Raw genomic sequence first — 23,422 nt, 5'->3', positions numbered from 1 at the left:
CGGTCTGGTGTGGACCGGAAGAGTGTTCAACATGGAACAATCAACATCATGGGCCAAAAGCAAAAAAGGAATAGGCAAAGGTAAAGGCGCTAGGGATAGCACAGGAAGGCATGGTTCTGGGGAACTTTGAAGGGAAAGGAAGAGTGAGACGCAAGATACCCCGTTCAGCTATTCAATTTTATTCGGGTTTGAGATCGGAGATTCGTGGTGCAGTCCTATATGCGTCTAGCTTTTCATGCCCAGCCATTTGCTTCGTTAATACCCTATATACTGCGCAACTCCATGTCCGGCGAAATGATTCTTTCCTCGATCTAAGCTGTATCCCTCCACACCTTTTCCATCCGGGCCAGAGTTATTGACACCATCTTGACTCTGATTCCTCGCCACACCATCCATCTCGCCCTGGGCATCTCCCTGTTGCTGACGTTGCTGTTGTCGTTCAGCCTGGGCCTCCGCCTCTTCTCGCGCCGCAATGTTCCTTAATATCTCCCCGCCCAGGAATCTGTAGGGTGCACTGGACCATTCTGCATTCACGTCAAGGCCGGGAGTTGTCATTGACGTGTTGGGGTCAGAGACTCCAATTCCGACTCCGGCTCCAGCACCGTTGAAGGTCATGGGTATGCTTCCGCCGTCGTTCACGGGGAGGATTTCCTGGTCCGGTAGAGCCATCCACTGGTCGAGGAAGGCCCAGTCAACGTCAACATTTAGATTCGGATTCGGATTCGTGGCTGTGGAGTCTGGCGACGACATGTTGGTGTTGGCGATGCTAGGGTGAGAGGAGTGCTGGTTTGGAGGATAGGATAGCGAAAATGGGAGGAATGATGTGAATGGATTCGGGCCCAGGCTCGGACTCGGCTCGAGTCGGGGGGTCGGTAGAGGCATGTTCAAGTTGAAGAATTCTCCTGGCTGATTTGCGTCGGCCATTTGCACTGACGACGAGGAACTCGACATGTCACGGTCGTTAAGCGATAGAGGGGCCAGGTTGAAATCGTAAGGCGATGGGAAGAACGCGGAGCCCCCGAATCGCGAGGGCTGCAGGAGCCGTGGAGGCGGTTGGGTGGAACTCCCGGATGACGACGAAGTGGTAGAAGGACCCTGCTGTGAAGTAGACATGGAGGAGCCTGACGCTGAGGCAGATCCTCTCCATGCCGAACCAGGCGTACCCATCTCCCCGAGCACGACTCTTAGGACATTGGCGACGCGCTTTGCCTCCGTACTAGTTGGGCTGAGCTCTTCGCAGATCTCAAACGCAGATCGGAGCAGCGCGTGTTGGCTCTCCATCCTCTCGTCCTCATTGACACCCTTGCCGGGGTGGGCCTTCTTCCACATTGAAATACCCAAGCACAGCACCATGCTCGCGAGGTAGAAGTCGTTCATGGTGAAACTGCTCAGCATCCAGCGGTCTGCAAACAACTGGCCGCCGGGTTGGAACTCCTTGTGCAGGTCCAACATGTGCTTGGTGATCGCAATTGCTGCGTCGGTACACGCCGCGGTGCTCGCCGGGTACCCGCCCTGAGTCATGTACTTGCGATGCAGGACGCAGATGGACTTCTGGAACAGAAACTCACAGTTCAGGCGCACCATGATCAGGTATGACGGGTCCGCGAATGACTGCGACATGGGCTTGATGCGCAGGGTGTCCGGCACCGTCTTGTACGTTTCGCGCACTTCGGCGTCCAGTTCCATGAGTTCCTTCTGTTTGCATTCTCGGAAGGTCAAGGCGTGGGCGCAGACTTTGCCAAATGAAGTCATCAGGCGAGACTTGACGATGAAATAGAGGATCTGGGTGGCTTCGTTTTCGGGCCGGGAGGGTGGGAGTATGGTGGTGTGTTCGTCAAAGTCGGTGTCGAGCAGGTTCCGTGGCGGCAGCGTGTCCCAGCTGTTGGGCGGAATCAGGTTTGGGAGACCGAGCTGGAAAGAGACCATCAGATCGAATTGGCGCAACATGGCCCAGGAACGCCGGCGCATTTCGCCTTCAAAGACGCTGAAGTGTGGGAATTGCGACGGGTCGCGGTGGTAGCCGCTGCGGAAGGCCAGGCGCACGAGAACCGTGAAAATGATGCCCACCTCGCGCGCCGGGTCCAGCGTCGACATGTATTTGCACTGGGCGTGGAGTGCGAGGGCTTCAACCACGTAGCGCTTGGGCCGGACGAAGCCACCGAGTCGGAGGCATTGGCTGGCCGCGGTCAAAAAATTCATGCGTGGACTGGGCTGGTCTTCCGGTGTGGAAGGCTCGGAGCCGACGGCCTCGCTCAGCGTGGCCGACATACAGCAAATGGAAAAGAGAATGGAGACCCATAGAGGAGGAGCCTCAAGTGGTGCCCGCCAGAACTGCTCATATTGTCGCTGGAACTGGGTCGTGTGGATGAAAGGGATCACCAGGTACCTAGAATTGAAGTAGGTGGACAGACGTCGATCGACCTGGAGTCGGGGCGGAAGAGCTTGAGCGAGAATCTGCGCCAACGACAAATTGCCGGGGGATCCGAAGAGACACTCTGGACCTTGAGGTTCGATATCTTCAGACTCGTCGAGTTCGGTGCTGGAAGTATGTTCGGAGCCCAGCGCAGTCTTGAGCTCTTGGATATTTTCCAGGATGGCGGACCAATGAGTTGAACCGACGTATCTGGCTTCAGATGAGCCGACCTGAAGATGTCCTTCTGTCGCTATGGTTGGATTCGGCGCGTCTCTCTCGGGGGACGCGGCGGCCATGCTCTCTGATGGCTGGGATGGGCCGACACTGTTATCAACCATCTGCATGACCAGCTGCTCGAGATGACGCAGCCTCTCCTGGGCTTTGCTGCGGCCATTGTTGTTGTGATTGTTGACGGCATTGGTGTGGGCTTCTGACCTGTTGAAGATGGGCGCCGTCTTGCCATAGGTACAGCTGGCTTGATCTCCTTTCTTAATACATGTCTCGCACGGATGGCCTCTGTCGCACTTCAGTTTCTTGATTCGGCACGGGGCACATGAAAGAGGCTGTCGGTTGCGTTTACTGATTTTATTCCCACCTTGCTGTTGATGGTCCAAGTTGGCTCGGAATTTATGGGTCAGGGATGAAAATTCGGCCATGGTTTGAAGACACCTGGTGGATCTCTTGATTAAATCTGATGTGTTGACGCTGATTGTGATGAAGTCAAAGACCCGTGAGCGCCGGACGTGGAACTACTGTCGAGTCGTGTGGGAATTCCCGCACGGATCTTTGGGGTCGAGTCGGCTTAAGTCCGGTAGAGAGGAAAGCCCGTCCGTAAGGGATGATTGACGCTCGATCCGGACGCAGGTTTGAGAGATGAGGCTGCGAGAAAGCCCTTCATAGATTGAAGAGGATAATACCGGCGCGGAGCTAGATTGGTGGGTCGGTGGATGGTGGATGGAGCAGACGCGGAATATAACACTACTGTCCAATATCGCCACCGCACCCGGGCCATGTTTTATCAGCCTGGGCCATTAGAATAAAAGTTGAAATACAAAGGCTGTTGGATAAATCAGACTGAAAATTGATAATAATTCGTGCACATACTCTGGGACAAGCAATATCATCTCTCTCCCCCAGCCTTCCGAGAGGAGATCGTCTTCGAACACTCACAATTCCTTTGTGCAGCCTGGGTTGACATCTTCGTAGACAGCACTCAATTCATTCCATAGAGTCTTTGCTGTCCGGTCACCCTCCGCGCTCTTGACAAATGCACTGTACTTCTTGACTTCGCACTCACTCAGGTATTGGCCATGGGTTTCCTTCCCTGCTGTACCAGCATGTACCAACGTTCGAGCTCCGTATTCACTCGGGCGTCCCATCACTTTGACCAAGACTTTTGTAGATGTTTCCGTATGTGTTCGGAAGAGGTTGGTCGCGCACAACCCGGGCGCCACGTAGTTGATGACCACCAGCGGCTTGCCATTCGGATCTTCTTGTGCCGACTTTTCCAGAACCGACGCCAGATATTTCACGAGTAGCATCGCAGGGAGCTTGCTGAGGAAGTAGCGGCCTTTCATATCTGCTGTCTTTGGATCAGAAAGAGACTTCAGAATTCGTCCCTCCGCGGGTCCAGTGAGATCTTTGTCATTGGCCCAGAAATGTACCGCCGATCCCACAACGGCAATGGTTGGGGTGATGTCGTAGTTCTTTGCAGAGCGGCGGAGTGTCGGCACTAGCAAGGTGGCTAGTAGAAATGTGGAGATGACGTTCACCGTGATGGTGGCCTCGTAGCCTTCCGCCAGTGTAAACTCGGAGAGGTAGACGCCGGCATTGAGAATGGCTCCGTCCAGTCGTGGAAGTTCTTTGCATCGCTCCGAGAAAGCCAAAACGCTCGAAAAGGAGGTCAAGTCCAATTCCACGACGACGACGGTCGGCTTTTGTCCCTTTGAGCTTGACACAGACTGCACGATTTCTCTGGCGCTTTCTCCCTTCGCTATGCTTCGACATGCGAGCACAACTGTACCACAATTCAGCTGGGCCAACAGCTTGGCCGCATCAAGACCAAGGCCAGAATTGGCTCCCGTGATCAAGATAGTGCGCCCGGTCAAATCAACTTGGGGCATGGGCGGAGTTGAGAATTGGCCTCGAAGGAATTGAATCACGCCAGGCATGATGTCGCTAGACGGTTTGATAGGAAAGAAAGATATTCGTATCGCAATGAAGATGAAAAGTTCTTGAAGACGAAGTAGTCTTCGCGTTTTTGCTGTTCAATGATGTGCTCCTATTCTCACAGTATCGAGCAGAGAAAGACAGGAAAGACCGAGAAATTCGGACACCGCTTTGAATGAGGTATGGGAAGTTATATCTCTCATTCTTAATCTCCGAAAAGGCATCCGATATCCCCTCACCGTGCATGATGCAGTAGATTTGCGTCGTAGTGAGCGCTTCTCGAGGATAGCAAGTTGGTATCGGGGGGTTCATGACGTCGAATTGGTATAGTCTGGTATCGAGAGTCCCGTTTGGGGATTTCTATCCCCGAGTTCTCCGGAATAGCCACTTTGGGGGAACACCGGCTTTATCGACTTCGTTGGCGTCATTTTAATTTCAGACGTGAACAAACTGGGTCATTCTGTCTGCGGCCTAAAATGGACCCACGCCGAACGGCTGTCGCTGTTGCTACGGTACCGACCCCGTGCGCCTGATTGAGTCGACAAAATCTCGGCCTTCCGGACACTGTCCCGTCAGCCATGCGGCATCTTCATTGTACTTTTGCAGTGCCATTTTAACTCTTTCCTGGCCAGGCATATGCATAATTGGATCAAGCATGTCAAAAACTTTGTCAGCATTGTCCTCGGAAATGCGGACGCTTTCGACAATGGTGATGAGCAATGCAATCAGAGACTCGAGAATCTGCGTATCAGAATTCCTCATGACTCTGCTGCCTCCTCCCACCTCCGGCGGTTCCTGGATGATTTGCTGGTGGGTCAAATACCCCAAACTCGTGGATGTCCCATTCAGCATCCTCGAAGGGAGACTCTGCTTTCTCGATTGCGCAATAGCCAGATAATATCGCTTGAACATTGCTTCTAAGTCGGGGAACAGGTTTTCAACTCGGCTCGTCATGAAATCGCCCGCAGCCCAACAGAGAATAGACATTGTCTCGGCCGCAGCTTGGACAGTGTAGGGCATATCGGTTGACCCGTCATCGCGTTTGCCCAGCAGGCGTGGAACTAGCGCGGGCCATACGGAGTTGACCAAGGGCAAAAACGAATTCTCATCTTGTGCCAGTACAGGGCAGATCTTTTGGAGCAGTTCCAAGAGGATGAGACGTACCTTGGGTGACGGCGATGACATGTGAGGCACGGCAGACTCGGCAATGTTGAGGAGGAGCTTGTAAGATTTTGGTACCCCAGCTTCCTTGTCTCTGCTGCTGGGCTCGAGTGTATCATCCCCTTCTTCCTTTTGGGCCTTGTCTGCAACAGCTCTCGGTGTCTTGGCCTCTTGATCGTCAGCGGAAGATGTCCATGGTCGATGCGGAGCAGTGGTGAACTCTCTATGATCTGAGTGGGATTTTCTCTTCCGATCCTTTCTGGCTTGCAAGTCGTCCAAGATGTCATCGAGCCCAGAGGCGTGAGGTACTCCATGCTGGTGTCTGTCGCGTTCCTGACTAGGTTGGATACCTAGGACTGTTGGATTTCTGGAGCTTTCTTCTACTACCATCTTGAGGATGTCAAACAGTTTTTCGACAAGGTGGGAGTACCCGTGAAAGTTGTCGAGAGAGGCAAAGATGCTTCCAATAAGATCGTCGAGATGTGGTAGGAGTCGAGAACCACCAAGGCGAATCATCATGGCAAGAACCTGAAGTCCATCTCTAGAAACATCAAAGGCATTTAAGCGGAGTGCGATAGCATTGACCAAGTAGTCAGCGTTCTCAACTAGCATTTGAGCGGCTGATGAATATTCACACGCCGTAGCAAGAAGGTTCAATGCCGCCATGGCATGGATTTGGAGTCTTGCATCGTTATCACCAAGGAACGTGAGCAGAGGGAAGAGGGTTTCCACTAGCTCAGGACGATATGATTCACCTAGCTGAGACGCCTGCAACACTAGACATTCCAAAGACAATGCCACGAGCCGCGGATCTGAGTCGCTCTTGACGGTGGACTCGGCATGCTGCAGGAGGTGCTGCAAGGTAAGGGAGTACAAGTCAGATATGAGAAAGGGACGGGACGTTGATAAATCCAACGCGGACGAAGGATCGTCAACCCAATCGGCGACATCAAAAGCATCGTCGCTATCGGATCTCAGAAGATTGAGCGCCAGCCATGTTGCCGAAATCCTCCTGCTTATATCAGGATCCCGTATGTGGTTGACAATGCTGCGTGTAATATTCGGGCTGTAAGCGCGAGACTTGATGGAGGCTAAGAAGCTTGTCAATTCTTTCAACGAGGATTGCTGACTTGGGTGATCAAGAATAATTGGCTTGAAATTTCGGGCCACTTCAGAGGATTGCCGGACGAGGTCAGTGGGATGAATTTGAGGAGCCTCATCGATCAACTTTGATCTTGCAGAATTCGTCTCCACGCTTGCCGAAACGCTGTCAACCAGAACTGATGCAACGGTGGATGACAATTCATCCGCAGGGATCAACGCATCCGTCAACACCGAATATGATATTGCAAGCTGTCCCAGCATCTGCTGCTTGGGTTTGTCGTCATTGCCTTGCATCACCCGTGGTAGGACCCGAGACCAGTCGGAGAACTTTCCCCGGAGTATATTAGCGATCTCTGGCTGTGATATCACCAGATGCCTCAGAGCTGCATTGGCCTCGGACGAATCTGAGCGTCGACAAAGGATAACGAGAGTCTCCACCATGAGAGGCACAGAACGTGCCAATGTCCGAGAACAGTCCTCGAGGATCAGCAAACAGAGTTTCAGAAGCGCTTGAGCAACGTCAGACCCTTGCTGGGCCCTAATTTTGACTACCTGTACCAAAGCGAGGTCGATCTGAGGTGTGGTGGCATCGAGCCACGATTGGTCAAGTTTGGCAGCTTGATCAAGATCGTCTGCCTTTGAGGGCTTTGTGTCACTCTCGTGAACGAGAATCTGGGAAACAACGTTGTCGGTAAGAACCCTCTTCAAGGCTACCGTCAGGAGTTCCAGGTAGGATACAAGGACTTTTCTCGTCCGCCGGGCTTGAGTGTTTGGCCGCAGAACTTTCACCAAAGTAGAAACGGTCCGGGGGAGTAAGCTAGCGAGTAAAACGGGACTTTCAACAGCATGATAGAGCTCGAGCAGGGCGTACGTGGCAGAAACTTGAACATTTTCCGCCGTTGTGTTTGTGATTGCCTCCAGCAGCTGGTAAACAAGTTGGTCGACAATGTTCTTATCACCGACCTCGTCTAGGATGCCTGCCCCGAGACGAGAAATTTGACGGGTGAGAACAGAGATGCATTCGAAAGCGGCAACAATGAGCTCGTCCGTAGGTGGCTCATCCCGTTGGTTCGGATTTTGAGAGACCAACAGTCCCATGAGAATGAGAAGTTGCCGCGCCATTTCCGGAAGCAGCTTGTCTCGCCATCCTTTGGAAACCAGAACTTCGACGCACCTGATGGTGACCTCTATAATGTGGGAAGATAGCCGTCGAGACTGATTGAAGATATGGGTGAGCGGAAAGAAGGCATACTCGGCCAGTTTCTCATCCAGAAGATTCTCATCACCCAGCGATTGTAAGGTCTGGCGGACCGGCTCTAGAGCAAGGAGTATCGCTTTTGGGGAGGCCTGATCTGCTTTAAATTTAAGTGCAACTGAGCTCAGCTCAACGCATGGAGGACGTAGCTGAACAAATCTCAATGAATGAAGGCAAAAGACGAAAACGGGAAGAAACTTACTCGCTGAAAAGCCTGTTGGCGTGACTGATTCATGGTGAGGGGATTATCTGCTGCAAGACTGGCATCTCATCAATACAGGAACAACCCACACCTGGTGGTGTCGGCATTGCCACTGCTACGAAGGATGACGGCGAAATTGCATTAGAGTGTTGATTCTTGATGGCGACAACTCAAAACGGGGAGTGCTGAAAGACGGTGATGCGGCACAGCCACATCAGTAGATGTGGCACAGTTCCAAGACGCGGCGGTGTTACCTTCATTAGCCTCTTGGCGCCGTCTCAGTGGCTTGAAAGGCCCGAAAGTCGACCTACGCGCTCAGGTCTGCAGATGGCCTAGTCCTTTCGATGTGCTTCGTATCCACCGTCGGTTAAGGACGATATCACGGGCTATCTGATGAATGATGTTGACCATTGCTTAGGTATATGATGCATGGACGATCGGTAATGCCACATACGCGCACTTCGATTTAGACAATAATACGATAGTACGGTCCAATGTTTGAAACTGACCCACCAAATCAATAAACTGAATACGTACCGATCTCGAAGGTATTGTACCGGAATCATGCTAGGTGGTATCTACTGTACGTAAATGAGTGAGAACCCTGGAGCAAGCGACTTCGGTTATCTCCCGTCCGTATAGCTACAGTATGGGTCATCATGCCAGACACGGAAGAAAGATCAGGATGGGGCCCTGTGTGGGTACCTACTCACTGGGATGTCGGTGTGATCAATGACTCCCATTCTTCATACCTTTGGCCATTGAACTTCGCAAGAGAAATGGTTATGCGGCAACCGTCAATTCCTGACACCCCGATAGATTGGACTCGAGAGTGTAAAACCCCTCTGAAGCCCGATGCCGATCAAAACCGCATTCAGGTACCGATGATGCAAGAAGGAAGTATTATGACCCATCCTTGTCGCGGACAGCTGTCAGGCAGCTTGTGGGCACTAGACATGAGCTAGGTGGATAGGGATCCGTGCCTGAGTGGTCTTGAACATGGTTGCTTTTCCCCCGTGTGAATCGTGTTCTATGATCACTTGTTCTGGATCTACCTCGTGTGGCACATCCTGCTAATACAATGCCAGGGGCAACCGCACAGACCATTTCGGACCAATCCCGGCGAGGGCGCCAGGGGTATTAGGGCTATGATTTGGTAGCTTGACATCAACTCGCTGAATTCTTGGGCTGCAGCTTCCCGGTTTTCGACTGTATCTCGCTAACCACGATCAAGGCGAAAGGTGAAAAGTTTTCTCCTGCACCCGACAATATTGCGCCGGATTGATAGGTTCTTCTCGCGGTTGGTGATCAAGTTCAGCAAGGAGATGTTGTGCCCTTCCCATTAGCTTCTATCCCTCTCTGGCCTGCATATCATGGTTGGGGTCATATATGACCCCACAGAGTCCCAGATTCAGGTTTTCTTGAGCGCTCAGGTCAATTTCCACGCTGGTTTGTCTGTAGCAGATCTCTGGCAATGACCTAGATTGCCGTGTGTCCGAAACAGGATTTCGCGTGATGGAAGGCCGGCGGGCGATTGGGTCTTGGTCGCCGGTATCCTGTGAGCTTCAGCTGGGATCGAATCATACTAGATTCACTTGAGTAAAGAGAATACATCGCCATCCGGATACGCGCCGCCCTAAACCCTTGATGCTCGAGCGAGCGAGATGTGGCTGAATTGGCAAACGCCAGGGTTGTGACGTTAGCGCGCAAACATATTTGGTGCTCTAGAATAGCAAACAGCCTGCTTGGAAGACTGGAGGTGCACAAGATTTGTTTTTAGAGTTCAGACTGCGCAACAGGCAAACTCTGTTAAAGTTACTCTGCCGGAAAATTGAATGCCACCGCAGCTCTTCATAGGACATTCCTCTGGTGCCACCGCGAAAGCCTGAGAGGAACTGAGTCCGTAACTCTCAAAGGTTATCGACTCCGTCTGTACCATAAGGTTTAACACACAATCCACCCTCTAACCTCCCCTTTATCGTCACTTGCCCGCTTCCTTGTGGCTGCTTCCACCGTGACCTCTTCGCAACTTGGATCTTCACTGCTAGATACTTATAAAACCCCATTGGCGTCAGTTCTGCGCATTGACAATTCTCTTTTACTTCTCCTCCGTTCTTCGTTGGATCGTCGTCTCTCCTCCGAGTTACTCACTCAATCTACCGTGCGTCCTCAATACTCTCCACGAGACCTCATATCCTTACCGTCAGTCATGAAGACACTTATCGTCGCTGCCGCCTTCGCTGGCGCTGCTCTCGCACAGTCCCTTTCTGATCTGCCGGAATGCGGTGTAAGTTCATCCAGCCATAACCCGCTTCCACTCCCATTGTCTGTACTGACCTGGTCTTTTAGCAACTCTGTATCAACAACATGCTCGGAGCCGCCTCTTCTCTGGGTTGCCCTCCTGTCAACGGCCAACCTGACGCCACCTGCCTCTGTGCCAACCCTGACTTCGGATATGGTGTTCGCGATTGCGCAAACGAAGTTTGCCCTTCAGGCACTGATACCAATTCCATCATCCAATACGGTTTGAGCTACTGTGCAGCTGGTGGGTGATCATAACCATGGATTTTCATCATCCTCAAAACGATTTCTGACGGATTATAGCGGCCCCTGGTACATCTGCCGGAGCACTCTCTGCAACCTCTGCTTTGACCGCTGGCGGAACCGCTACCGGCACAGCTGGTACCACTGGCAGTGGTGACATCGGTGGTTCTTCAACTCCAATCTCTACTGAGACTCTCTTCTCAACCCTCACCACCGATGGCAGCACAATCACTAGTGCAATTGGCACGTCAACCCTCTATAGCGCAACTGGTGCGGGGGTCAGTTAACTTGATTTGTCCCTGAAATTTGTGTTTGCTTACTGATGATTTCTAGGCCACTGGTCCTTCGCCCGCAACTACCGGCGCCGAAACTTCGCCCGCAACTGCTGGCGGTGAAACTTCACCCGCAACTGCTGGCGGTGAAACTTCGCCCACAACTGCTGGCGCTGAAACTTCGCCCGCACCGACTGGCGCTGAAACTTCGCCCACAACTGCCGGCTCTGAAAATGCCGCCAAACCCATAATGTCAGTTGCTGCCAACGGCCTAGTCGGTGTCGCTGGTGTCGCCGCGATTCTGTTGTTGTGAAGGGTGCACACTTGAACGACCAAGGGGAGAATACCAGATGAACTTTTTCTAGTTTGTTTTCAAATCAAATGTTGATACCCGCATTCAATCGGCGTGGGCTTTGCATCATCACGTTAAGGCCGGGGAAAGGACAGTGGGCGATCGGAATACCACCACGATTGGCTTGATCCATGAATCACTGCAAGGTGCCTGTTGATGCCTTTAACGGATTTGCGGATAACCGAACAATACCTCTAGAGAAAGTGCATGACGCTGTAATAGGCCCAACGACGGGCTGATAACTAATACTGACGGACATCGAAACAATGGAAAGGGCATTGGAAAACTGGATGTCGTCCTAATTTTTGTATGTCGTTTCTTTTAGCCCCTTGCTCTGGTAGTCTCCCGAGGAGATCCGAGCGTAAATCATCAGCCAATTGTGTTTTCTTTCTCATTTTATTTAGCCTTTCTGATACTCTCGAGTCATTGGTCAATTTTATTTCAGCCCAGGAGCTTGATGCGTGAAACTGGGGCTAGAACACCTCGAGATTTGGACTTTCAAGGCAGCAGATGACTAGCCCAAACGGCGTTCGAGGAGAGAAATCTACCTAGGTGCATTTGGGTTATCCTCGTGCGTACTTCCGCAGGCAGCCAAGTGTTTTGAGGCAACCAAAATCCTCCCTCCAACACGTCATTCACTCAGGTGGATAATTGGCGCCTTTTCTCCTCCCCACGCGTCTTCGACGCGACTATGTAAAATCGAACGAAGAACGAGAAGCAAACAATCATTGTGAGAATCATAGCAGCGCAACACTCAACTGAATGCAATTGATGCACCAACCTGGAATTTCATCAACTCGTTCCACATTCAACTCGTTCCTTTTCCGTCTTCGTCTGTCTCCTTTAATTTTCATTACGAAGGGTCAAGCTATTCGCCTGCCTCTTTTCCAGTGTCCTTCTACGTCCACGTTCCTTCACCGTATTGAATCTGTCCACATCCTCTCGTCACCTCTCAGAGTCCGCAGGCACTCCATCATGCCGCAAGGAAGGCAATCCACTCTTGGGTACGTTGATACCTCCACGACGACAGGCTTCTTGATGATTGACCTTCATAGCAAATTTCTGAAGAACAAGCAGAATGACACCACGCCCAAATCTCAATCCACTCTGTCCTTCCATCAGAAGTCCGCATCCAAGAGCGACCCAGCCTCGTCTGACAATGAAGATCAGCCTGTCAAGAACCAGGACTACGCCACTCCTGACGCAGACATGAAGGATGCGGGAAATACTCTTAAGAATGGCAACGAAGAGAGTGACGACTCTTCGAGCGGGAAACACAAGCGGCAGTCTTATGGCAGTGAAAACGACGTAGATGACTCTGATGACCAGCCCGTTATCAAGAGGAGAAAAACAACCATGGCCAAGCAAGGCTATGAAAGTGAATTTAGCAAGCCGTCGTCACAAGCAAAAGGCCTCAATGCGAATGGCGCATCCCAACCCAACACAGAGAACCTGACGGAAACAGTCCAAAAATCAACATTGGAAGATTCAGTTTCGTCGGACGAGGACAAAGCGGTGTCTGAGCATGAGGATCACCTCTCGTCGAGTGAAGATGAGAAGCCCAAGGTAGACAAAAAGCAAGTCGCCAAAATTCAAGCCACTATTAGATCTTCGGGGAAAGATCCTTATCCGGACTGGAAAATTGGAGAGCCTGTGCCTTACGCAGCTCTATGCACAACCTTCTCGCTCATCGAGCTCACAACGAAACGGCTTCAAATCATTGCCTATTGCTCCGCTTTTTTACAACAAGTTCTGCGCTTGACACCACAGGATCTCCTTCCCACCATCCAGCTCATGCTAAACAAGCTCGCCGCTGATTATGCGGGCATCGAACTTGGAATTGGAGAATCCCTGATCATGAAAGCCATTGGAGAGAGCTCTGGTCGTTCGTTGTCGGTCATCAAAGCAGACCATCAAAAGATTGGTGATTTAGGCTTGGTTGCCGCCAAAAGCAAGTCTAAACAAGGACAAATGTTCAAGCCAAAGCCACTCACTGTCCGAGGCGTCCACCAAGGGCTACTTGACATTGCCAAAATGGAAGGACAAGGCTCCCAAGATCAGAAAGTCCGAGCAATTAACAAACTGATGGCGTCTGCCGACGTCTCGTCTACGAGCAAAACGGTAGACATCAACAAGGACAAGGGAGGTCCATCCGAAGCGAAATTCCTTGTTCGGTTCCTTGAAGGAAAGTTGCGACTTGGTCTGGCCGAGAAAACCGTCATCATTGCACTGGCACAGGCTGTTGTGACATATGAAGCGATGAAGAAGGGAAAGGTTCCCAGCACCGACCAGTTGGCGGAAGGAGAAGCCACGCTAAAAACCGTGTACAGCGAATTGCCCTCGTACGAGGTCATCATTCCAGCCATGCTTGAACATGGCATATTCAACTTGCATGAGACCTGCAAGCTGCGGCCAGGGGTGCCGTTGAAACCCATGCTTGCCAAACCCACCAAATCGATCACTGAAGTACTTGACCGATTCGAGGACAAAAACTTTACTTGCGAATACAAGTATGATGGAGAGCGAGCACAGGTACACTATGTTGCTCCGGATGCAATGTCCGACTTTCCTGCGGCAGGGAATACACTGGTCAAGGATTCCAAGGCTGTCAAGGGTTTGGCTTCCATTTTTTCACGAAATTCCGAAGATTTGTCAAAGAAATACCCCGATATTTTGGAAAAGTTGAATACTTGGATCAAGCCGTCAACCAAAAGCTTTGTCTTGGATTGTGAAGTTGTTGCCTGGGATCCGCAGAATAAGAAAGTCCTTCCTTTCCAGCAACTCATGACTCGAAAACGCAAGGATGTGAAGACGTCAGAGGTGACGGTCAAAGTGTGTGTCTTCGCCTTCGACATGCTCTTCTACAACGGAGAACCGCTGGTGAAAAAGACGCTGCGTGAGAGACGCGAACTTCTCCACCATGCCTTTGAACCAGTGGAAGGAGAATTTGCGTTCGCGCAGTATGGTGACACGAAGGATGTCGAGGAGATCCAGCACCTCCTGGACGAGTCTGTCAAGGCATCTTGCGAGGGTCTAATGGTCAAAATGCTCGACACCGAAGAATCAGGATACGAACCCAGCAAGCGCTCGCGCAACTGGCTCAAAGTCAAGAAAGATTACCTCTCCGGTATTGGTGACTCTTTGGACCTAGTCGTCTTAGGAGCCTATCATGGCAAAGGGAAGCGCACGTCCTGGTATGGTGCCTTCCTCCTAGCGGCGTACAATCCGGACACGCAAACCTTTGAAACCGTCTGCAACATTGGCACCGGTTTCTCAGAAGCCGTCTTGGAAGAATTTCACAAAGACTTATCCGAAATCGTCATCGACCGTCCCAAGCCGTTCTACTCCCACTCGACGGTGAAGAACGATCAACCAGATGTCTGGTTTGAGGCGCGCTACGTCTGGGAAGTCAAGACAGCCGACCTGACGCTGAGTCCAAGGTACCGCGCTGCGATTGACGAAATGGGGGGAAAGAATGGGATTAGCCTACGCTTTCCGCGGTTTATTCAGAAAAGAGACGACAAGAATCCGGAAGAGGCGACGACAACTGGTGCGATCGCCGAGATGTATCGCAAACAGGAGGCTGTGGCGAAAGAAGGGCAGGCTAAAAAGGGTGTTGACGATGATTTTGAGTATTAGATTTGAAAATGAGGCGGGATGTGGCTGTCTTCACCAACGGGGCACAAGGTAGAGAGAGTTCCTCGTCATGATGCTGCATCATTCTGTGGGACCTGCCTCCAGGAACATGATTTATGAGACGGAAGGGTATGTTCTCCAGGAACTTATGGGATCGTAAATTCGTTTGTGGCCTTAGTGTGGCGAGTATTTCTCATCCAGCATTGGCAGGGTCGCCTTGTTGGGCCTCAAAATGAGATGTAAGTTAGTAGATGAACCCAGATCACGTGCACGGCTCCGGAGGCTTAGGAGGCCTAAGATGACCACCCCTGGGTCCTCGATCATCAACCACAACCTCATCATATATTAATTGCCTTATTGGCTTCATCTCGTCGACTGGCCGACCTCCTTCGGTCACTCTATACGACAACCTACGCTGTCTTGGACAGACCACTCGTTGCACTGCCCCGAGTCACATTCTTCTCTTCGCCAGAGTTTACCTCTTCACCTATTCTCGTGACTTTCTGAACCTTCTCTTCCTGCGTTTCTCATCTATATTCTTCATGGATCTCGCCTACGATCATATAGCCGAGCAATCGTTTACTCCTGGAGACCGAGCCACCACACCTACACCTTCCGGTGGTAATGCGTCCTCCTCTCACCCTTCTCAAGATGGCGTGAACCCCAAAGCCAGCCTTCCGGCCGCAAGACCCAATCTCCAGACCGAGTTCCAAGAGACCTTCAAAGCCTTGTCCAACTCTCCCTGGGGAGCGAAATTCGGTGGATTCTGGGGGAATGTAAGAAAACAAGGAGAATCTTATTATGAAGAGGCCCGGAAGGAGGCCGCTGAAGTAGCCAGCGAAGTGGAAGCGTTGCGGACGAAGGGACTGAAAGGATTGGGGTTTGGCGGAGATAAATCCCAAGACAGGAGGCAGGGAGCGTCACCGGAAAGAGAAGCAGAGCCAACCAAGACTACGGATGAGGGCCAACACCACAAAGATCTCCATGAAACCGAGTCCTTCCTGGAACGATTCAAGGCCGAGGCGGCAAAGCGATTGAAAGATGTGCAGAAGGCAGAAGATGCCGCCGATGAAGCACTCTTGAGATTTGGCACGAATATTAGGAACTTTCTGAGAGATGCAGTGGCAGTGACTGCCCCGGATGACGAGGGACTTACAAGCCGTCAACCTGGCGAAGTGCTGTTTGAAAGCAAAGACCCCCGTTCTGGAAAGAGAGTCATCCATACGAGCAGGTTCGATGCCCAGTTACATGTCATCCACACTACTTCAGCGAGCTTTACACAAGATCCACGTGGGGCTGGTGGTCAATGGGATGAGTTTAAACAAGGATTTGATATTGATAAGATGACGGGCCGAATCGCGGAGGATTTGGACAAATATAACGAGCTGAGAAATTGCATGGAGAAGCTAGTGCCAGAAAAGGTGGAATATAAAGATTTCTGGACGAGATATTATTTCCTCAAACATGTGGTGGAGGTTCAAGAGGAGAAGAGAAAGGAGCTCCTGAAGGGTATGTCTTGACATCAGCTCGCTCATGTGGTCCTTTCATGCTTGCTAACATATGTGCAACAGCATCAGCGAACGACACCGAGGAAGTCGGCTGGGATGAGGATTCTGATGATGATCGAGAAGCCTCTTCTACTCCCCAACTCCAGGAAACCCAGGGACCACCGCCTAAACTTTTGGTTGCACAAAACACAAACGATTCATCAACTACGATACATCAGACACCCGTGTCGGCTGACGCAGGCTCTCTCAAACCCGAGATTTCGGGCCGCAGATCGCATGATGAAAAGTCGGTGGCAGACAGTGATGCCAGTTATGATCTCGTTAGCGGAGCGACAAGCCGAGCTCCAGGTAGCCCGAAAGACGACGCGGGTAAATCATCTGCGAAGGTGGAAGAAAGTGACGAAGAGGATTGGGAATGATTCAAAACTTCGGGACACTCGCAAATCTTTTGAGATTGTATGAACTTGCGCAAAGATGGAATTGATACCCCGTACTTGTAGTCTATGAAGTAAGATCCTCCTCAAATTCTTCAATATCAAATCACTTCAGGGGATCGGGCCAGGAGGAGCGAATATTGTTGTTTCGAACCCTTCCAGAACAAATTTGGATAACACCAGACTTAATCATCTATTCTACAGTGGTCCAAGATCTGACACTCATGTCGAAGTCGGCCTTTTCTCAATTCATCCGCAAATCCGACTGTCCCTTTCATGCCTGCGTTGAATTCAGTAAAATGTCGCAGCTACCGCAGGCATTGACTGATTCTGGCATACCACGGTCCAAGCGAGCTCCCAGCCTCCAGGCCAAATCCATATGAAACAGACCGATTGACAAAGGGGGGGACTCAAACATCCGCCCAACCAAATGGATCACCACCAAACCAGTCGGCAGCACCAAGCCGTTCAGTCAGCCATTCTTGGTCCCGGGGGGCGGGGGTTGTTTCCTGGCAGATTGGCGAACGTGGAATAATTCGAACCCTCTCTTGTGGACGCTCCGACGAATCTCGTGCGCGACGAATCGCCGTGCACCCAGCGGATGATGAAGGATAGGCTTGGTCTCTCAAGAATGTAGAGAATGGGACTAGGTTCACACAAACACTTGGTGTTAGGACTTGGTTTCCCTCTCGGACTCGTCCTTTTACGCGTGGTTTTGTGCCATGCAGGGTGAGGAACGTTTCTGACACGCAAGTCCTCTCTGCGGAGTGCCAGAAAGTGGTCTGGTTGTTGGGAAGTGATCGTATCTGACTCCAAAGCGCCCGCTTCTGGGTGGAACCTCTGCTCTTCCCACTAAGTAACTTAAGTATGCGATATGGTCGGCGGCTAGGCGGCAGATGAGGTTTTGCCGTATCTTCCTCAGTGTGGTTACGGGAGCTTTGTTTCACATATGTGTCCTGCCAGCACATGTATAGGTCTGCGAAAGAAGTTTGTCTCCTAAGTGATCTTCGGCGTCCAGTCGAAATTGCCTTACCCACAATCAGGACTCCATGCGAGGAAAATATCAACCGGCTGAATGAGAGCACCTCCAGCCACCTTGCTCGATTCGTCATCCCATATCTTGACCTCAACAGCGTATGCTTCTGGCTTAGGTTGGCATCATACCGATCCCTCCCCGGGCCGGGCCACCTTTGCTAGTCTTGTTAGAAAGAAAACTGTCCAGCCCTGCATGACTGGGATGGAAATGAGAGCTAGAGCTGCCCTTTTTCTTCTTTGGAATAAGCCCTGTCCCTTTATTTCGCGCCCGAGAAGCACTGCCACCCCATTTTGACCCTCGACCTCCACGGTGGCTCCACGAACTGGACCTGGATCGCATCTCGGACTTCTTCGAGGAAGACTTTCGACTTTTACTCTGGAAGGTTGGGATCTGAGACACTGCAAGCAGTCAGTACACCGATGGATTCCCAAACATTTCCACAGCTCACCCTTCTCGTTGAATTGACCGACTTCATCAGCTACGCTGAAGTAGTGACTACTCTCAGGGTCGTCCAGATCAACATCGCTTTCGGTCAACATTTCTTCTTCGGCTTCGTCATCGCTGATTTCTACTACGGCCCTGTCATTGGGATCACCGTGTTGGTCCTCCTGCGCTGCTTTCATCGCTTGATAGTTATTGTAGGCAGTCGTGATCAATCGGAGTAATACCGGACCGAATATCTTGAACCTTTCAGTGTTCATTCCAGTCGCCTGCTTGAGGTCTTCTTCATTTCGCGGAAAGCTGATAGCGATCTCCCGTAACACTCTGTCCGACACGGGTTTCTGTCTCAGGGACTTGGCAATCACAATCCGCTCGATATCGCTCTTCGCTTTCTCGACAAAGTCTTCCAGGATGTGCCGATGGATGTTGTCCAGTGGCGCCATGGTCGGATCAGCTGTGATCGGTGGACCGACTTTGTTTCTTTCGGGGGGCCGACGAGTAGTGGGCTGTCGTGCAGGCTCGAACATGTCCTCATCCTCGTCTTCATCATTTTGATTCATGAACTCTTCGTCCGATGAATCATTCAGCTGTCCACGAACAAGTTTGCGACGTGATCGAGCCTGGACCGGAGATGAAACATTTGTGGATGCAGGATAATCATCCACTGCTGCCCTAACTCCAGTGCCAGCTTTCTTTCGGCTCTTTGGCGTCGTCGCCTTAGCTTTTGGCTTGCCAGCTGGCGAGGTAAGGATTTGAAGCTTCAGTGGCCTGCGACCTCTCTCAAAATCATCGCATTTGGGACCGAGCTTGATGTACTGCACGGCAAAGCCCGAGTTATTGACTTTATTATCCTGTGCTAGTGCATCTTCGGTGATAAGCCGATAGAACAGACGTTCCACATCCCCTCTGGCCAAGTCAGCACCGAGGCCGTATTCGTCTAGCTCATCGTGTTTGAGTTCACTCATTTTTTTGTTCTTCCCGCCACGGTATATGTCGACGCAGTGGAGCACCGTGACTTTGTCGTGATGGATCTTCTTTACAAGCTGAATTGCGTTTCGAGCATGCTCGGAGAAATCATGGGTCTCAAAAGCACTCGTTGAATTGCAGTTGTCGCAACCGTTCTGACATTCTTCCCGCCTAAAGTGCTCGTTGAAGTACGCGAGCACCTGGACCCTGCGACAGTCACTGCGATTTTCGCAGAATTGAACGACGTTCCTCAATAGCTGCTTTTGTCGCTCTTTTTGCTCCCATTTGCCGTCGCCTTCCTCAATCATCCGCTTCAACGAAGTTGTGTCGCCGTACCCATAGTAGAGATAGCAGCCTGATTTCTTTCCATCTCGCCCGGCTCGACCGGTTTCCTGGTAGTAGCCTTCCAGGCTTTTGGGTATCGTGTGATGAATAACAAAACGTACATCGGGCTTGTCGATCCCCATTCCGAACGCAATGGTGGCGACAATGACGTTGAATTCTCCTGCCTGCCACCGTTTTTGGATGTCTACTCTTTCTTCAGAAGTAAGGCCGGCATGATAATGTCGGGCATGAATCTTATACTTGTCTCTCAACTGCTTGGCAACTTGTTCACAATTCTTCCTTGACAGACAGTAGACAATCCCTGCCTGGCCCCTGTATGAGCTTTTGATGGTTTGTGCAATGCTATCAAGCACCTCGTAGCTCTTGCCTTTGTGCCTGACCTCGTAGGTAAGATTGGGTCTGTTGAAGCTTTGAGTGAACACTTCAGAATTGTCCATGCCGAGATTGTGCATCACATCAATTTTGACATTTTCGGTCGCCGTCGCGGTCAATGCCATGACAGGTACGTCCTTGAATTGACTGCGAACTTCACCCAAGGCTTTGTAGTCTGGCCGAAAATCATGACCCCACTGGCTGACACAGTGGGCTTCATCGATCACGATTCGGGCAAGAAGCCCCCTCCTGTACAGATCCTGAAGAGTTTGGCACATCGCCTGGCTCTTGCTGAGCATCTCCGGGGTGACATATAAAAGCTGGATATATTCCTCAGGCTTCGAAGCTCTCAATGCGGTGAACACATATCTTCGGTGTTCCGAAGTTGTGTCTCCGTTCACCAAGTAGGCTTGGATATTCAACTTTTGCAAATGGTCCACTTGGTCCTGCATCAGACTGAGCAACGGGGAGACCACAACGGTTACTCCGTGTGTTCGTCCACTCTGCACGATTGATGGTAGTTGGTAGCAGAGGGACTTTCCACCTCCGGTGGGCATCAGCACAAATGCATCTTTGCCGCTCAGAGTGGCATTGATGGCTTCAAGTTGATTGTGACGAAAACCGTGCAGGTGAAATCTTTTCCTCAAGGCCGACGCTACGTCCTTTGACCAAGGGTGTTGCATTACCGCCGAGTTGGACAAAGTTCCCTGTGTGGAGATTTGTTTCTTTGGCGAAATCCGGCGAATGTTGTCGCTGACCTCGCTAAGAGCGACACGTTCGCGGCGGGAAGGCGACTCAACACTGAATGTCGGCAAGTTCTGTTCGAATTCTTCCGCTATTTTGCACATCTCTTCATCATCCATATCATCCTCGAAGTCGTCGTCGAATGAGAATTCGCGGGGAGGGCTCCTCATTGTCCTGGGGGAAGTTTTGGTGCCATCTTCTGCATCGCCGTGGGCAAAATTAGGCTCAGGCTTTGGCGAGGAACGCTGAGGACAAGGACATGGGACGATGTTAGCAGGATCGAATCGCTTTGCAAACGGCGTTTGGACAACAGATTGTGTTGAAAGGTGAGCAAACTCTTTTGCGTCCTGGTCCTCAGTCGTTGCGGATATCTGCTGAGGGGCCTTTTGCGTAGAGGCAACCAGAACCTTTTGAAGAGGAACATTGTCAACAGGAGGTCGCAAGCTGTTGTACTGCAAAGAAGCCCTCTCTGTCACACTGCGGTTGGTGGATACTCCCACCTGTTCCAGAAGCTTGAAAATCAACACCTCGCGAGTATCAATGTCCACCTTGATGCGTCGGATGTCCATGCAAATTGATGCAAGCACATTCTGGGGGTCATCAGGATCGATTTCGTGTCCTGCTTCCTCGAGCTCGTTGCGACGCTCAAGCATCCGTTTCCGTTGGTCCCGGAGTTTCGATATAGACGCGTGCTCCTTCAATAGTTGTGCGGTTGTCGCGATTTGGTTTTCAATAGTCTTGTTCATTTCCTTGAGATGGTCAGAAGCAACACCGCTGTCACACATCTCATCCAACATCTCTATGCGTATCGCCCTCTTTGATTGCTCCAGTTGTTGCAAAAGGCATTGCAATTGATCATGGCCCTCCTCAGCGAACTTGGTGACAATGTGTGTCTGCTCTCGAGTCAAAGGGCCGCATTGCTCAGCACTCGACCCGCTGCTTTTGAAGTTCGGCGCCAACTTTGGACTGGGTGGATAATCTGCATCCTGTATGATTCGACGAAATTCAGACTTCGGCGGCGATTGGGAGGTCTTCGATACAACGGCTTGATTCGATGAGCGCAAAGGACTGCCTTTTCTGTCAGAGTGCCGAACGGAAGAGTCAGACTGTGGCCGAAAACGGTCACCAAATCTGGTCCTCGCAGGTGTGGTTGGCTTCAGTTTCGGAACTGGGTCGATTTTCTCTCCGTCGTCTGAGTGCGAAACAATATTTCGAGCCTTCTGCGAGCGATTTTGCCGCGTAGGTGGTCGAATATGAGATTTATTGAAGTGCTGATTTACTAGCTCGAGCTCGACTTCATCACGGTTTCTTCCTTCCACATCAAGATCCGGGAAATCGTCTTCTAGGCTGGGAGCTTTTGTCTTCGCTCGGATCATAGTTTGTGTCAAACTAATCTCTTCTTGAACATCCTGCTCTTCCGTGGCCTGCTTTGCGCTTCCACGAAACGGAGAAACGGTCACCATTGTGTCCTTGAGCACGCGCTTGGTTGTGCTCCGACTAGATTGCGGGGAGAGCAAGTCCGATTGATATTCTTCGCTCTTTCTTTTCTTTCCCCTTTTCTTTGGTAGAGGATCTACCCGAGACGCCGAGTCCTCGCACCATAACCTCGTCGGCGGGCCAAATTCTCCGAAAGAAGAAGTCGTGATGTCTCCTGTTAGGTCAATTTCGTCAATGTCGAAGATGCCGTGAGAATCGTCGAATTGGATGTCGTCAAGGTCAGTCAGAGGAGTTCGTGGCGGAAGAGCTTGTCGAGAGATGGATGGCGATTCGGCTTTGGGGCTTGCCCTGCCGGATGTGGGCTTCTGCTCCTCTAAGGATCGCGAGGGGCCTGGGGTGGGCAATCCATGTGAATCGTTCAATTGTGTTAGTAGTTTCGTTCTCGGTGGGAGTTGCGGTGCAAGTTGCAGCCTTGCCATATCCTCATTTGTTGGCCCAGGTTCATCATCACATGGGCATACCCCCGTAGTAGCAACAATAGAAAGATGCTCCAGAGAACCAAAAGAATGTGGGTGCTGTAAAAGCCATCCGAGACAGTGGCTGAGGTTGTTCTTGGTCATAGGGGTGTTACATTTTACAGCATTGCCGTCGCCGGGAAAGTTTGTCGGTAGCGAAATCGTGGACAGAGGTTTGTTTGACTGCGCAGGCTAGCGAGAGAAGCAGCACCAGACTGTGCGGAACGCGTCGACGGTCAATTGTCCCCACGACGCGTTGTTAAAATTTGCTGACTAAGGTCCCGTTAGCACGTGATGCTAGTGGCAAGGCTCAGAGCCTCGTCAACATTGGATACTGTAGAGCAAATGATCACTGGCGCAACGATTTTCCTGTCAAGATTCACCCAGTCATTCAGGTTGGAGGCTCCCAAATCGAAAGCTGTAAAGACTTAGACTCTGTCCGTGCCAAGGGCGCAACGTCTGTAATTGTGTTGTCGAGGTAGGATTTGTAGGACTGAGAGAGGATTGATTGATTGA

At 51.2% G+C, this 23,422-nt stretch overlaps 7 protein-coding genes across 7 annotated transcripts; 3 read left to right on the top strand and 4 right to left on the bottom strand.

The window, feature by feature from the left end:
- Positions 1-255: 255 nt before the first annotated feature.
- On the bottom strand, positions 256-3,069 carry Z518_07309 (uncharacterized protein; the record flags this gene model as incomplete). Its single annotated transcript, XM_013415438.1, has 1 exon — positions 256-3,069. The coding sequence occupies one exon, from the start codon at positions 3,067-3,069 to the stop codon at positions 256-258; it is 2,814 nt and encodes a 937-aa protein (XP_013270892.1).
- A 510-nt stretch (positions 3,070-3,579) lies between these two features.
- On the bottom strand, positions 3,580-4,584 carry Z518_07308 (uncharacterized protein; the record flags this gene model as incomplete). Its single annotated transcript, XM_013415437.1, has 1 exon — positions 3,580-4,584. The coding sequence occupies one exon, from the start codon at positions 4,582-4,584 to the stop codon at positions 3,580-3,582; it is 1,005 nt and encodes a 334-aa protein (XP_013270891.1).
- A 505-nt stretch (positions 4,585-5,089) lies between these two features.
- Positions 5,090-8,337, bottom strand: Z518_07307 (uncharacterized protein; the record flags this gene model as incomplete). The annotated part of the gene is made up of 2 exons (XM_013415436.1): positions 5,090-8,251; positions 8,305-8,337. The coding sequence occupies 2 exons, from the start codon at positions 8,335-8,337 to the stop codon at positions 5,090-5,092; spliced, it is 3,195 nt and encodes a 1,064-aa protein (XP_013270890.1).
- Positions 8,338-10,513: 2,176 nt separating this feature from the next.
- Positions 10,514-11,433, top strand: Z518_07306 (uncharacterized protein; the record flags this gene model as incomplete). Its single annotated transcript, XM_013415435.1, has 4 exons — positions 10,514-10,591; positions 10,654-10,849; positions 10,909-11,126; positions 11,182-11,433. 4 exons carry the CDS (start codon positions 10,514-10,516, stop codon positions 11,431-11,433), a joined length of 744 nt encoding a protein of 247 aa, XP_013270889.1.
- Positions 11,434-12,447: 1,014 nt separating this feature from the next.
- Positions 12,448-15,111, top strand: Z518_07305 (uncharacterized protein; the record flags this gene model as incomplete). The annotated part of the gene is made up of 2 exons (XM_013415434.1): positions 12,448-12,476; positions 12,528-15,111. 2 exons carry the CDS (start codon positions 12,448-12,450, stop codon positions 15,109-15,111), a joined length of 2,613 nt encoding a protein of 870 aa, XP_013270888.1.
- A 539-nt stretch (positions 15,112-15,650) lies between these two features.
- Positions 15,651-17,035, top strand: Z518_07304 (uncharacterized protein; the record flags this gene model as incomplete). The annotated part of the gene is made up of 2 exons (XM_013415433.1): positions 15,651-16,617; positions 16,680-17,035. The coding sequence occupies 2 exons, from the start codon at positions 15,651-15,653 to the stop codon at positions 17,033-17,035; spliced, it is 1,323 nt and encodes a 440-aa protein (XP_013270887.1).
- Positions 17,036-18,456: 1,421 nt separating this feature from the next.
- Z518_07303 (uncharacterized protein) lies at positions 18,457-22,870 on the bottom strand (the record flags this gene model as incomplete). Its single annotated transcript, XM_013415432.1, has 2 exons — positions 18,457-18,476; positions 18,535-22,870. The coding sequence occupies 2 exons, from the start codon at positions 22,868-22,870 to the stop codon at positions 18,457-18,459; spliced, it is 4,356 nt and encodes a 1,451-aa protein (XP_013270886.1).
- Positions 22,871-23,422: the final 552 nt, after the last annotated feature.

This window comes from Rhinocladiella mackenziei (assembly GCF_000835555.1).
Source record: "Rhinocladiella mackenziei CBS 650.93 unplaced genomic scaffold supercont1.5, whole genome shotgun sequence".
In the NCBI taxonomy this organism is placed as follows: Eukaryota; Fungi; Ascomycota; class Eurotiomycetes; order Chaetothyriales; family Herpotrichiellaceae; genus Rhinocladiella; species Rhinocladiella mackenziei.
Note: the sequence above shows the minus strand (reverse complement) of the source record. Positions and strands in the feature narration are given on the sequence as shown.